Genomic DNA, 16,454 nt, shown 5'->3' with positions numbered 1-16,454 from the left:
ACAGAACAATGGTCCACACATAACTCCAAAGTTGTAACAAAATGGCTAAAAGACAACACAGTGAAAGTATTGGAGTAGCCATTACAAATTCATAACCCAAATCCCATAGAAGTTTTGTGGACTGACCTGAAAATGTATGTCTGAGCAAGGACACTGCAGTTTCTTTGCAACATGACAAGCTGTGTTTTTATTTTGTCTTATTAACTTCAAGAGAAAGGAAAAAAAAGTGTAGAAACGAATGTTTATAGCTGCTATAATGTAAGCAGTAACAGGAAATAACATGTTTTGTGCACATTACATAACATTAAACACATATATAACCTGACAAAATGTTTGACATATCATTTATTAACAAATCAATACATTGTAATTGTTGGCAAATAGCTGCAGTATAAGAGGAATAAAACACATTGGGCCATATCACACCACTGCACCTTTAATTATTTTCAACACACCTGAAGTGTTTCATTCTAATAACACTAATAGGACTTATTACCAGACAGATGCTAATAGTACTAAGAGCTAAGTTACTTTTAAATGGAGTGAATTTGTTTCCAGTAAAAAAAGGCACACTGTTTCTCATATACCTGCTTCCTTTATTTTAAAGAGTGTTATAAATGGAGCCATTGTTAAAGTTTAAAATATAGCGTAGTCAGAACCTGACTCACATTGGAACTGCTGAGCTGCTGCTACAATAATATGTCATGATATACCAAACATAAACATGTTAATCAGTCAGCTTTTTCTTTTCTTTTTTTTTTGTAAATTAACTGTACAGTACATTTTCTTTCCTACTTGGCTGTGACTGCTAATATGGCTACGATTCAGCTGATCTTCCAGACAAGTTCTTCCTTTCAATATATAATGGAATTCATTATCATCAAATTAACTGCAGTGGCCATATAAAGACCATAGAATACAGAAACAGCAGGTGTACCCTGTTATACCTGCACAATAATGAAGACAGCATTAGGAGGCCCTGAGCACCAGGAGTGAAAGACATCATGCTTTTTTTGTGAACCAGATGTTAAATATAAGAGGCATAACACGATGAGATACATGTGCCTGTCGTTTAATACAGAGCTGGTGAACAATTTCATTTCCTGTTCTTGAGTGACAGACAGCTGTGACATCTTTCCTGCAAAAGGTCAACCTTACATCTAATAAACAAGGGAGTAAAATACATTCAGATGATAATACTGTATGTGCTGATATGTAGGCAGTTACACTGTTATGATATAGCTGAAGGTTACAGCCAGATGGATTTACTGTAAAGATGTTTTGCTGGAAGGATTAAGCAGGTAATCTGTAACATGTCTGTCATAATTGCAGCGAGTAAGCTTTTAACCTGTTGCATAATAAGATAAGATAATACTTTATTAATCCCCAAACGGTGAAATTTGGAAGTTTGATGGCAGCACAGCACTTGCAGAATAAAGCTGGTGTGAAAACGTTCATCTCCAGAGTTAGTAAGCACGGCCAGGGCTAAAAGGCAAATTACATGGTGCAGAACTGAAGCTTATATTTGCCATGGACAAAGAGAATACGCCTGTCTGATTCGCTGGCAGGTGTGTATTAATTCCTTACATTTCTAAATCACTATGGAAGCCTGTTGGATTGTAACCATGACAGCAAACACAAATAATGTTATTACTCGGCCAATATTACACTATGCTAGTGATTTCAGTATCACACAGCTAACCATTAAAATGAATAAATAACGGTCATGAAAACAGTGGTAGATTCGAGTTCTCGGACTCGTTAATAAGAATCCAAATCAAAAGGCAGCCGTCATCGTCAAACAGGCAAAAAAGGTCAGGTGATCGTACAAACAATTTGTGTTAAGCAAAACCAGGATGAAAAACTGAGTAAAGAGAAAAAGGTCAGAGCCAGAGAAGCAAAACCTGAAAATGCTCAGAATAGCAAATACAACTACAAAAATATCAAAACCTCACAAAGAGCAGAGTGGAGTGTGGAGTTTAAATCAATTAGATTGACATGAAACAGGAAGCAAGTGTGTTAGAGGTCGTGTGAGTTAGAGAGCTGCAGTGTCCAGAATGGACTGGGATTAGGCGGTGGAGCGCGATGCCGCAATAAACTGGAGTTATATGATTTGTTTGGAAGATGAAAAATTAATTTTCTTTTCTTTCTTTCTTTTTCCTTTTTTCCTTCATTCCTTCTCCATTCCTCACTCTTGCCTTTTCCTTCATTCATTCCTTCTTTCTTTATATTTTTCTTTTTCTTTTGTTCATTTGTGTTTGTTTGTCCATTCATTCATTCAGTTATTTTGCAATAATAGTAAAACCTAGATATAAGAGTGTGTTAAGAAACCACTACATTGCTGGAGAGAGAGAAGAGGAGAGGACACGAGAGAGAGGAGAGAAGAGGAGAGATGAGGAGAGAGAGGAGAGATGAGGAGAGAGAATAGAGAAGAGGAGAGAAGAGAAGAGAGAGGAGAGAAGAGGAGAGATGAGGAGAGAAGAGGAGAGATTAGGAGAGAGAGGAGAGGAGAGGAGAGAGAGGAGAGTAGAGGAGAGAAAAGGAGAGATGAAGAGAGATGAAGAGAGATGAGGAGAGGAGAAGGGAGGAGAGAAGAGGAGAGATGAGGAGAGAGAGGAGAGAAGACGAAAGATGAGGAGAGAAGAGAAGAGATGAGGAGAGAAGAGGAGAGAGAGGAGAGAAGAGGAGAGAAGTGGAGAGAAGAGAAGAGATGAGATGTAATTGCATTAAGGCCTGATTGAATGAATCACAGGGAAACGTATGCTGATCTGATTGCGAGTGACAAACAGTAATAGTAACAGTTACTGAGACTTTGTCCAGCTTGATGAAAACCTCGGCTGCGCTTGAATAAAGATTCACAGTTACGGCAGCAGGGTGTCTCCTTTCATTAACCGGTGCTTATTTAAGATGCTCTATCTCTCATCGGACGCATTTGTAGGTTGTAGAAAACATCTTCTAACTTTTGTTTTTTCTGAGCTCAGCTGTGGGATTAGCAGGCGTGCAGCGCTAAAGGACGAGTTGATACAGAGGAAGGGCATTTTGCAAGCCTCTTAGCTTATTTCACTCTTATCCCACTGTAATGAATTGAGATTTAATTAGATTAGGATTGGATGCGGATTACAGAAACAAAAGGTTTTGTGAAATTGTTTTGTAATTGGGGATTTCTGGTATTTCACCTCCCGACATTAGCTCTCTCTGCTGGAGGGGATAATGAGTAATTCTCTCTCTCTCTGTCTGTGTGTGTGATCTATAGTGCACACTTAATGAGCCCATGTGTATTTGTTTAATGCACACACGTATTTAAAGGGAGAAAATGCATTAGTTTCCCAGAAATGTGCTTGTTTAAATTTACTAAGAAACATCAAGAATCATCATATATAATGTGCAGCAAGCAGGCCCAGCTAACATTCAGCATACATCTATGTTGTGGTGAACCAGTTATACTGGTGTAAAAACATGAAATACAATAAACACAAGGTTTTGCTTTTGATTGGCTGTTATATAGTATCTGGTTCAGCTTAATGAAAAACACACAGTAGGAGATTAATTTTTAAGAATGCAATGCTGAAATGCTGAAATGCAGAAGTGAATGTTATTCCCTGTAGTGTTGCATTGCATTTTACTTTTGTCACTCATGCCACACTGAAATACAATCACTGTCAAAACTCAGCCCTATTCAGTAAGTAGAACGGGAGAAGGGCATAAAAGCTTCATTTTCCCAGAGGCCTTTTCTTTCTTTTATTCTTTGTTTTGTCATTCCTGCTGTATTGATTTTTGAAACCTTATTCATCAAGCTTTCTTTTTTACCTTCCTTCCTTCCTTCCTTCCTTCTGTCCTTCCACCTTTTTTCTTTCCCCCCTTGTTTCCTTCTTCTTTCCTTCCTCCCTGCCTCCCTCCCTCTCCCTTTCCTTCCTTCCCTCCTTCTGTCCTTCCTTTACTTCTGTCCTTGCTTGTTTCATTCTTTTTCCCCTTCATTCCATCCTCCTTGCCTCCCTCCCTCTCCCTTTCCTTCCAAACTACCTTCCTTCCTTCCTTTTTCCTTTTCACATTTTTTTCCTTCCTACCTTTCCTTCTTCTTCTTTCCTTACTGCCTCCCTCCTTCTCCTTTTCCTTGCTCCCTTCCTTCCTTCCTTTCATTAACTGTCTTTTCACTAGCTGATTAAAGAAACATAAAATCAGGTAAAACAAATCATTTATAAAAAAAATAATAATAATAATAAAAAGAGCACCACAGGAAGTGGTGTGGAAGTGTGGTTTAAACCAATATTTGGCTACATATTTGCTACAACTTCTAAAATAGTTATGTTTCAATCACAGCTTGTGAAAGGAGACATGTTCAATAGCTGAAAGCAGGGCTTCTCTGAAGCCAGTTACAGAGCTGTTACCAGGCTTGAAGATTGACCTTTCACCTCGGTGTGTGTGAGTGCTGCACTTATGTGTGTCAGATCAAAGCTTATTAATGTTCTCACTCACACCATCCCTCAGCTACATGGAGAAAGACTCCTGCACCAAGCCAAGGCTTTACCGGGGTTTTGGCACCAAAAGCAGAAATCATGTAGCATACCTGTTCACTGCTGTAGAAATTCAGACCTCAAATGCAGTTTGTTGGAAACATTGTAAAGATATTTGATTTTAGATGGATGGTTTGGCAGCTCAGGGTTCACACACTGAGGTTGTTCATGGCCCTTACTAATTATGTGATTGCACAAAAAAAACATTTGGTGTTTTTATGTTTTGGCCATATACTATATTATGTTTTATTGCATCCCAGAATACACCAGCAGTTTATCAGGGTAGCAACAGAAATAGAAGAATGCTGTTTCACTCGTGCCTCACTACCATCACAGTCTCCCATGCTCCTGAGCCTATCCCATCCACCGTAAATAACCCAGACTGATGTCTCCTAACATAGTAACAAAGCCCAAACAGGAAAGCCATGCTGTCTTTCTAATTATGCAGCCTTATCTGTATGTAAGTAACATCACCAGCATGGTTCTTGCTGAAGTAAATAAAAGAGATGGATGGAAATTGGGAGAGGGAAATGAACAAGCTGTTGCTCTGACACACATAACTGAATGCATCTGTCTTTATTGTTCTGTTCTCTTCAGTATAAACAAGTGGAGCAGTACATGTCCTTCCACAAACTTCCCGCTGATTTCCGGCAAAAGATCCATGATTATTATGAACACAGATACCAAGGCAAGATGTTCGACGAGGAGAGTATTTTAGAGGAGCTAAATGAGCCACTGAGAGAGGTGAGTCCTACATTAATCATAATAAACTAATCAGGGCGTATAATAACTATAAATTACATTTTTAATCTAATGCTCGCCTCAGCCAATACATTTTGCTCTGTGATGACTTCCCTTTCCAGGAAATTGTCAACTTCAACTGCCGCAAGTTAGTGGCCTCCATGCCGCTTTTCGCAAATGCTGATCCCAACTTTGTGACCGCCATGCTGACCAAACTCCGTTTTGAGGTCTTCCAGCCAGGGGATTACATAATTCGTGAAGGGACCATTGGCAAGAAGATGTATTTCATCCAGCATGGGGTTGTGAGCATCCTTACCAAAGGCAACATAGGCATGAAGCTCTCTGATGGATCCTATTTTGGAGGTAAAGACCATACACTGTAGGCGAAGACTTAATGTATATCACTTTCTGTGACTTTTAGGAAGTAATCCTCTTTTGATTGAAGTGAAATTGGAGCAAAAATGCAGTTGTGTGTCAAATTAAGGAAAAGAAAATTGGCATGGTGTAGGTCCACTTACAGAAGGGAGGATCACTGTAAATCAATGATCTTCCGACTGTTCACATTTATCTCATGTTGAAACATTTCTGTCCTTCCAGGATGACTCCGCCCAATCCTATTGAATGAGGGCTCAGTGAATGGTCTGATGACTATAAAAATTATATAAATCATATGCTACGGCCTTCAGTCACCAGATCTTAAACCATCTGAACACCTATGGAGATTTTGGAGCGATGTGTTAGCCTAGACAGTGCCCTCTACCACCATCATCAAAACACCAATTGAGGGAATACAGAACAGTGTTCATCCCTCCAGTACATTTCCTGAGACTATAACCTGACATTACGTTATGGCACAGTCTGTTATAGAATGTGCCGAGAATTCTTAGGCTTATCTCATACAGTGTGACTAGAAATTATCTTGAAATACTTCTGTAATCACATATAGTAATCTTTAAATTATTGCATTAAACCTCAAATGGCTGCACATATTTCACTGTTATTTAATTGCTTGGTGTCCACTTCCATTTTCTGAGAAACTCTCAAACACTTCAATATCATTAAGGAGAAAGCCACAAGCATCAATGATGAATATATGAATATATATGAATATACACAATCACCAATAGCATTAAAACCACTGCCAGGTGAAGTGAATAACATTGGTTTATATTGTTACAGTGGCACCTGTCAAGGGGTGGGATATATTAGGCAGCAAGTAAACAGTCAGTTGATGTGTTGGAAGCAGGAAAAATGGGCAAGCATAAGGATCTGAGTCACTTTGACAAGGGCCAAAATGTGATGGCTAGATGACTGGGTCAGAGCATCTCCAATACAGCAGGTATTGTGGAGTGTTCCCAGTATGCAGTGGTTCGTACCTACCAAAAGTGGTCCAAGGAAGGACAACCGGTGAACCAGCGACAGGGTCACGGGTACCCAAGGCTCATTGATGCGCATGGGGAGTGAAGGTTAACCTATCCAGTCCAATCCCACAGAAGAGCTACTTGAATGCAAATTGGTGAAAAAGTTATTGCTGGCTATAATAGAAAGGTGTCAGAACACTATAGGGTTGCATAGCGGCAGCCCGGTCAGAGTGCCTATGCTGACTCCTGTCCACCACAGTGCACCACAATTATCCTCTTTCAGGAGGATAATTCTCTCTACCACAATCCACAACTGTTTCAGCAATTTGTTCAGGAAAGGTTTGAGGAACATGTCAAAGAGTTCAAGGTGTTAACTTGGCCTCCAAATACCCCAGATCTCAATCCAAACAAACATCTGTGGAATGTGCTGGACGGACAAGTCTAATCCATGGAATCCTCACTTCACAACTTATTGAACTTAAATGATCTGCTTCCAGATAACATAGCACTCAGCTTCAGTGATCTTTTGGAGTCCATGCCTTGACGGATCAGACCTACACAATATTAGGCAGATGGTTTTTAATGTTATGGCTTATTACTTTGTGTAATTACTTTGGCCCAGTTTAAGAAACCATTCAAGTCTGTTTGATGATATTGATATTGTTGATCCATTAAATAGTGCAACCTCTTTCCCACATCTTTGGCCCATAGCCCAGAAATTCACTTCAGCTGGGAATATGCCAAGAATTAGGAATACCAAAGGAAGGCTAAGGATTCAAACAGAAGGCCGATTAACCTAATAAGCATGGCCAGACAACAGTGACAGAGTACTTTGTAATGTCAACCTTGAAGATTCCCTATCAAAACAAACAAACAAACAAACAAAAAACACATTAGCCAATAATGAGGAAGGTGAGTATGACTTTAAGAAGATGCTAACTCATTTACCATAGTTTGTCTTTAACTTCATTGTACAATCCATTTTATTGAAACAATACTACACTTTTAGTTTTTATTTAAAGCCAAAATGGTACGAAAATTACAGTGGGTGACCCATGAATTTAACAAACACCCTTTCTTCGCAGGGACATGACATTTCTTTTTTTTTTTTTTGCATTAGTTTAGCTTTACTTAAGTCTGCACTATTTAATGGGAAATGTGAGGAAAGATTGAGTTGGGATGCTTTAGTCTGTCATACACACTTGGTCTCATTCCCTGTGCAAGAACGATCATTAATCTCCTCTGAGCTGTGAATATCACGTCTGACACACACACTTACACACTCACATATGCATGACTCAGGTCAAGGTCATATGCTAATGTTTCCCTTTCTCTTTCTAAAGAATGAAAGAATAATGAATCAGTATAAAGCATTTTATCTGCTTCTCTGGTAGTCTATGCAGGAATAATACAGTATGTGATGCTATGTGACCTGCGTGTAGCTTTAAGTTTATTTGATGTGACAGTATATTAATAGGAAAATTGATCAATTAACATTGATAACTTTTTCATAATTTGTGCATGCTCAAGTAGAAATCTGTATTATAAATTAGGTTTATAATAAATATAATAATTTATTCCCATAGTTCCACAAAAGATAAATGTTTCATTAGTATTTCATGACCAAGGAGAATGTTGGTTTTCCAGCATTAAGTACAACATAATATTAGTATGGTAAAATTCTGTAACAGTCCATAAAACAGGCAGTGCTATAATAGGAAATAATCCATGCTGGAGTGGTGTGATCTGGCCTAACATGAAGAGGAGTAGATTATTTTCCTATAACAGTGTGTCTTAGAGTGTGTAACAATTTTTCATGTTGTGGAATGTCCACGAGACAGGTTAGTTCCTGTTATCATTTATGTAATACCAGCTATAAACAGCCATTCCATCACCAGCCTCTGCCCTTTCTCTTTCTTGAAGAGACAAGACAAGCAGCTTGTCACATTGTTTCCATAAGTATAAAAAAATTCCTAATAGAAAACCTTACCATATCACTGTTTATATGTTTTACTTTGTTAAACAACTCATTTTTGTAATCTGTTTATTATTAGGCTTATTGATTATGTGGTGTATCCACCATACAAGTTTATGTGAATTTGCTGTTACTATAGAAACAACATCGTATTAGCACGAGGGCATTAATATAAAGCTATGATTTACATGTTACAGCTGGAACTGCTGTCAAAGCCATGCTGTTATAGAAAATGAATATATAAAGTTTAACCAGCTCTAATTAAGATATCATTTCAGAATCAAGTGTAAAATCAGCTGAGCTTTGCTTTCGCGCGCTCTGAAGCACGGCCATGTCTCCAGCTTTATGACACTTCCTTGTAAAGCGTCTTCTTGACTGAGTGGTAATTGGCCTGGTGCTTCCCAGCCCTGTGGCGTTGGCTCTCTGACCTTGAGGAAGAACAGCATGCCCAGAAACACGAGGGATCCAGTTCTTGACCCCTTCAGAGACCAACTAATGTGGTGCTAAATATAATTAGATGTATTAATTAACGTGCAGGCTATTAAATGCCAATCGGAGGGCATTTTGAGAATGCTCTGGAGCATATTTAAACAAGAGCATAGCGTTAAGAACATGTTAATTAACAGAGATGTACCAGAATTGGCTGTCCAGTTCACAATATGCAGGAAATATTATTGTTATTGTGATGTGCATAAACTTTTTAAAATAATTTTTTTTTTTATCATTTGACATTTATAAAGTGTTTATAGTTTGTGCAAGTTTCAGTAGAAATCTGGATAAAATTTACAGTGTGTTGGTTAATGTTAGATCATTTATCAATATTAAAATGTATTCCCATAATTCCACAAATGATTTTTCCACAAAATAGTTTTATCAAAATGTTCCATGCAAGGAAAATGATGGTAGCTATGACACTGGCTATGCGCTTATTAATATAATATTAAAGGATATACAATATACAGCTGCCAACATGGTGCTTTTCATGTATCTATAAAGGTTTCTAGTGGTTGTGATATTGTAATTGGTGTAGCATGATGCTGACTCAGTGTCTGTGCTTCAGAGATTTGCCTGCTGACTCGGGGGAGACGCACGGCCAGCGTTCGAGCCGACACCTATTGCCGTCTGTTCTCACTCTCTGTGGACAACTTTAATGAAGTTCTGGAGGAATATCCAATGATGAGGAGAGCCTTCGAGACTGTGGCCATTGACAGACTAGATCGGATAGGTAAGGATGTATTTATCTGTTGATCTTATCATCCATCCATCAACACATGGGTTGTTCATTCAACTCAGCAACTTGAGGTAAAAGCAACTGAGAGCCTGTATGGCTGCCACACAGCCAGTCTGATTCCACCTTTTGAAAAGCATCAGAAATATGCTTATTTGCCTAAAAAAAAAATTTTTTTGTACTTTTTGTGCTAGTGGATTCAATATTTAGTTGCAGTCTAGCAAACTGGTTAGGAAGATGGCTACACTGCACCTTTCCTTGTTTCCTTGGGATGATACCCTTATACCCTTAATATGCATCTGTACACCTGGAAATGTGGATATTGTATACCATTAAAAATAGAGATAAAACTGGAATGTAAATACCTTTTAGGGTAAAGCTTCACATGTACACTACCATTCTACAATAGGTAAGATATACAATATATGTTTAAGTATGTGGACATGTGACCATCAAATTCATATCTGCTTTTCAGATCCCCCCCCCCTCCCCCCCATTTTATAACACCCTCCACTCCTCAGGATTTCCACTAGTATATGGAACGTGACTGTGGGGATTTGCTCATTCAGCCACAAGAGTATTAGTGAGGTCAAGCACTGATGTGGCTGAGGAGGTCTGGCACGTAGTCAGCGTTCCAATTCATCCCAAAGGTGTTCAGTGGGGTTGAGGCTCTATGCAGGCCACTTCAGTTCTTTCAGTCCAACCTTGGCAAATCATGTCTTTATGGACCTCACATTGTGCACAGGGACATTGATCCAAGGTGCCTATAAGTCGATACTCCTACCTCCACTTGGGTCAGCTGACCACAATACAATCCTTTTAGCTTCTGCCTACGTGCCAGTTGTAAGGTGTGTATATAGAGAGAAAAAAGACAATTAAGAACTGGACTGCCTTGAGCATAGGAGAATTGCAAAGCTGCTTTGAGAATACCGACTGGGACTTGCTTTTGAATGAAAGTTCTGATTTGAATGAACAGGTTCTTGTGGTTTCTGGCTACATCACCTTTTGTGTTGAATATATTATACCTACCAAAAAGTCTTACTGTGTTTCCTAACAATAAACCATGGGTAACCAAAGAGCTTAAAAGTATTCTTAATAGGGAAAAAAGGGCATTCCTATTAGGGATCAGTGAAGAAAAAATATGAATAAGGAGGTTGAAAGAGCAATTAGACATGCCAAACTAAACTACAGAAATAAAATTGAAGAAAAATTTGTTCGAGGTGGTGGCAGATCTAAATACATCTAAGCAGGGGATAGTAGTAAATGAAAAAGGCAGTGTTAATTCCCTAGCTAATGATCTGAGCTTGTTTTTACGTGCTTTGAGAAGTATGATCTAAGCTTTGTTCTTGAAGGTTTTCAACAATCACTGAGCCCCTCTCCATCTCTGAAATTGTACCTTCCTAATGTGATTAAACAGCTGAAAGCTATACCTTTCAACAAAGCCCCTGGACTGGATGGTATCTGTGGTAGAACCCTTAATCACTGTGCAGTGCAGCTCAGTGTGGTGTTTCACTCATTGTTTCAAGCTTCATTGGATCAGGCTATAGTTCCTCAGTTATGGAAAACCTTTACTGTAGTACCTGTTCCTAAGCAGGAGAAGTCTCACTCTTTTAATGACTACCAGCCTATTGCATTAACTTCATTAGTTATGAAAGAATTGGAAAGAGAGGTTGAGTCACAGCTTATGACAGTCACGGGTGAGAAGTTAGTTCGCTTATCACGCTAAGTGAGGTGTGGATGATGCAAAACTCTTCCTCCTGAACACTCTTCATCAACACTTGGAGAGTGGGGGCACCTTTGCTAGACTGTTTGTTGATTTCTCCTCAGCATTTAATACATTGAATCCGATTATTTTAGCAAAGAAACTCATAGATGAATTTAATGTCAGTCTTGGGCTGGTTTCATGGATCTTAGACTTTTTAATAGGTAGGTGGTAGGCAGCAGAGGGGCAAGATGAATGGAGTTTCTTCAGACACACTCTATATTGGATCTCCACAGGGTTCTGTCATCGATTCTTTTCATACTTTATACAAATGAGTGCCTAAGTTTTCAGGATAATTGTCATGTTATAAATACGCAGGCGACAGTTTTCCAATCCCTGCTATCAAGTTCAGAGTGTGATGATAGTCAGGCACTTAATGAGTTTATTATGTGGTGCAATGGAGTGGAGTTGCAACTAAATATGACTAAAACAAAAGAGATGGTGATAGATTTTAAAAAAATGCTTCCAAGGTACAACCAGTGTACATTCATGATAAGGCAGTTGATAGAGTAGAGGAGTACAAATACCTTAGAACTATTTTTGATACTACCTTAATGTTTCACCAGAACACAGAGGCCATTATTAAGAAGATTCACCAAAGATTTCATGTTCTAAGGAAATTTAACTCCTTTTGCATACAAAAATCTATACTGAAAACCTTTTATACAACCTTCACTGAGAGTATTTTGAGTTTTCATTTGTATGCTTGTTTTCATCACTTTCTTGAAAGAGTAAGAACCGCTTACAAAATATAGTTAGGACCTGTTCAGAAATCACCGGCGTGCCACTACGGAGTTTAACAGAGTTTTATGAGCAACAAGTGATAAGGAAAGTCTGGAGTATTATGAACGATGACATGCACCCCTTGAATATGCACTTTGAGATAATACATTCAGGTAGGTGGCTTAGAAGTATTAAGTGCCTTACCAACCGCTATAAGTTTACTTTCATGCCAGAGGCCATCCGTCTTTGTAATCTGAAATTTTTAAAGGCTTCTTAATGAGCTTTCTTTTATTTACAGGTGTTTATGAGTGATTGAATTTGAAGCATGTTATAATATGTAATATTTGACTGCTTTATGTGTTTAATGATTGGTTTATGTTTTAATTTGGTTATGTATTATGTTTTATGTCTCAGATAAGGTTGTGTGTTGTTTTTACGCCCTACTGTAATTGCCCTTTGCGAGGTTAATAAAGTGGCAAACTTAATTGTCATGCTGGAACAGGTTTTGGCCTCTTAGTTCCAGTGAACAGACATCTTAATGCTATACAAAGAAATTGTAGAATGTAGACAATGTAAGGTAACAAGTCTAGGTATATTTCCATGATCTTGGGCTAAATAATATTATAACTCCTCATATTAGTTAGGTAAGATAGATGCAGCTGATGTTTCCAAGAATGGCGCAAAACTGAAATGAGGCAATACCACAACAGTATCGACTGGAATAACCATTTCAAATACTAAATCTGAATGCACCTGCCCTCAAAGCTAGTTCTAAGGATAAATAACATTTAAATAGTTTCCTAATAGGAGCGGATGTAAAAACAACAACAACAAAAATATCTAAGTTACTTGCCTGCTAGCTAGTCAGCTTGTTCAATTACACTGCTATCTAGCTAAGTGGCTCGAACAGTTGAGCTAATGAACTACAGGACACATTAACAATCAGCTGTATTTAAATGCTTTCGCTATCAGTCATCACTATTTACAATATATGTATTTTGAAGCCGTTTTAAAACTGTTGGTTTTTGAATACCAGCTTTTTGACATTTTCTGCCATTGGATAAATTCACTTGGTAGCTTCATATCTGCATTGTTTACACAAAAGCTACTCAGTATTGTGGGGGGAAAAAATCAACTCAAAACAAACTCAGTCCATTCAGATAGATATCACAACCTAGCTTTTCTAGAGTGTCAGTATCTGTCTGTATTACATGAGTACTTTATCTGCATGTGTTTGTTTTGTATATGCCTTTTGGCAATCGCACAGTGAAAGGTCAAACGAGGAGATTCTTTCATTAGAGTCAGGTGTTTTTTTGTGTTTTTTTTTTAAACAATGGAAGTCCAGCAACAGTATGTAAACATGCATTCTGCTAAGTGACACCACTCCTCCCCACATCCCATGCTCCTCTCCCAAGGTCGTTGTGCTGCTGATGTCACTTTGTGTCACATGACCACCTCAGCTGTTTACAAAGCGCCTACATGGCTGCTTCCCGCCCTGCTGTTGCCATGGCATCCACATTCCATCCGAGATCAGTTCTGCTAGCAGATGAGTTCGGATTCCAGACACAATGACAGCTCATCCTGCCATGCCAGCCCTGTGTTTGGACATTTGGATATTCAACATTAGAGAGACTGGGATAAAATTATCTCAATGAATAGTTATCTGGTTTTGGGAAATGCGAGGTTCTCCAACAAAGAAGATATGCCATTGGTGCCTCAGATATAGCTTCATTTCAGATAAAAAAAAAAAAGGATGTATCCAAAATAAGCTTGCTTGTTTTACAGGCTTTTACAGTGCTCCAGAATACATCTGCTCACACATATCAGAACATGCCCCTAGCTGTTAAAGTGTTTACTTTAGAAGGGCAGCAAGGTGGATATGGAGGGACTAGACCCCCTGGGGAGGCGCGAGTCAGCACTGCGTGTTATACTGAGATGGAAGAGGGACAGGGGATGAGCATAATAGAGAGAGATGGTCAGGCTCTTGTCTGTGGGAGGTAGGTCATTTCACCTAGAGAATTGATTTCTCTCAGTAGTAGGGGTGATGGGATAGGGCTATGGCCACATGCTCCATCTCATGCTGGTACAAGCAGCACAGTGACTCAGCAGAAAATAGAGAAAAAAAAAGATCCAGATTGCTCCTGCTGCACTGGGTGGGGCCACCACTGCAAAGCATCCTATGTAAGTTTGGGCTATTGAATAAAAACTGAAGAGAAGTTATTATTTGCATCAGTAAAAACAGATGCTCCACAATCACTGTAGTTACTGTGCATGTGAACCTTGAAAATCAGTGAATTTGAGTGTAATTATTGTACAGACAGTGTTGCAGTTTTTGAAATTAAAAGGGCTGGATGCTATGTTCTGGATTAGATATTTTAACTACTACTGCTCCACTAAGCAAAGAAATCTGTTCTAAGCACTGCACTGGAACACCCCTAATAAAATATAATCATGGTGGTGTAAAGATGTCAACACTTACAAATCGTTTTGATAATGAAGAACAGCCTGGCAGTTTGATAAAGGATGCTGCTATGACGCCAGTATTTCAGAACCATATATTGTATGTATAGTATTATATATACAATATTGCCAATTTATTAGCTACACCTACCTTGATTTGGCACAACTCTATCATCTAGAACTGTCTGTGCTGGGATCTAATCACACTGCAGTCCACCAACCTCCAAACAGGAATGAGGCAGGAAAATGATACCATATGTATCAGCACAGTACCCATTAAGATGTTTGCCATTGCTGCTCTGAGAATAATATCTGATCAGTGGTGGTCCTGTGGAGGCCCCTTTCCACTGGGACATGCTAGAGGGTGCTGATAAATAAGCTACAGCAAGTAATGGTATGCCTATATAGTGGACATATATAGTGGGTTAACCCAATAAACTGGCAACTGAGAGTATAATATGCCAATAAAAATTAATGTTGCTTCTCTTTATTTCCAGGCAAAAAGAACTCCATTTTGATGCACAAAGTCCAACATGACCTAAACTCTGGAGTTTTCAACAACCACGAGAATGAGCTAATTCAGGAGATTGTGAAGTATGACCGAGAGATGGTGAAACTAGTGGACCTGCAAAGACCCAGGGCCATGTCGGCCACTCAATCCACCTATGGGACCATGTTTCCTTCATCCAATCAGCCTCCAACAGGTTCGGCAATTGCCACCCTGCAGCAGGCTGTAGCCATGAGTTTCTGTCCCCAGATGGCCAACCCTCTGGCAGCCCACGGAGCTCTCCAGTCACCCCGTATGGTCCGCCGTTTCCAGGTAGTTCAAAGCCTTTCCAGCCCTGGGACCCAGCAGACCCCTCCAGGCTCACAGTTCCCCAGCACTGCTCTACCCTCTGCCCTCACCAGCACGCCAGTCCAGAGCCCATTGGCTACCGGCAGTCGAACATTCCAGTACAGCTCCAGTCCCATGGGCGCTCCTTCAGGCTCCCAGCTGTCCCTGGTGCAGCAGCACATCTCCAGCCCTACGCACCGAGCAACAGTTCCCAGAAGTGCAATGACCCAGGATGCCAGGGCCCTCTCAGCCTCCCAACCATCTCTGCCCCATGATGCCACGCAACTGGCTGCCCCAAGCCCACCCCAGTCCATGAGAGTTTCCTCCACCTCCATTGGACCACCTCACAGCCTACCAGGGCCCATGGCCTTCAGGGCTGCAATTCCTCCCAGGATGACACTTCAGCACCAGATGTCTGTGGGAGCTTTCCCACCTGCCTCTCTACCACAAATGAGGCCAAGCCAGGACTCAGGACTGCCCAAGAAAGATTCAGTAGTCAGCCTTCCAGACACAGACCATCATGTTAGATCTAGATTATCTTCCAATTTGTGACCTTGATGGAGCTGGGTGTGTAGGTGTCTCTTCCTTCAGCAAGTACATTTCTCACCTCCTTGTCATGCCCTGGATCTTACTTTAAGAATGTACATGGATCAAATCGTGACGGGGGGGGGGGGTGACTAGAACTGCCAGACTTGACAGCATACTAATAACTATACAAAGTCTGTAAAACTAAAGATTTAAATATCAGAGATGTTTCTGTTGTACCCACCAACATAAATATCAATGTAGCTTCTTCCCACACAGTTTGCCTCTTCATAGTTGCTTACATTTATTGTGGTTGTATTCAACATTGCAAGA

General features: G+C 39.7%; 1 protein-coding gene across 1 annotated transcript in view; it reads left to right on the top strand.

The window, feature by feature from the left end:
- The window catches only part of hcn2b (hyperpolarization activated cyclic nucleotide-gated potassium channel 2b), a 36,658-nt gene extending 20,407 nt beyond the window's left edge, over positions 1–16,251 (top strand). Inside the window, exons 5-8 of the mRNA XM_053634249.1 lie at positions 5,109–5,255; positions 5,375–5,615; positions 9,649–9,813; positions 15,259–16,251. Of these exons, the coding sequence (XP_053490224.1) occupies positions 5,109–5,255; positions 5,375–5,615; positions 9,649–9,813; positions 15,259–16,148 (1,443 nt within the window). The 3' untranslated portion in view covers positions 16,149–16,251. The remainder of the gene's footprint in view (positions 1–5,108; positions 5,256–5,374; positions 5,616–9,648; positions 9,814–15,258) is intronic.
- The last annotated feature ends 203 nt before the right edge of the window (positions 16,252–16,454 follow it).

Source organism: Ictalurus furcatus, chromosome 10, assembly GCF_023375685.1.
Source record: "Ictalurus furcatus strain D&B chromosome 10, Billie_1.0, whole genome shotgun sequence".
NCBI lineage: Eukaryota > Metazoa > Chordata > Actinopteri > Siluriformes > Ictaluridae > Ictalurus > Ictalurus furcatus.
This window is presented reverse-complemented; position numbering and strand designations above follow the sequence as displayed.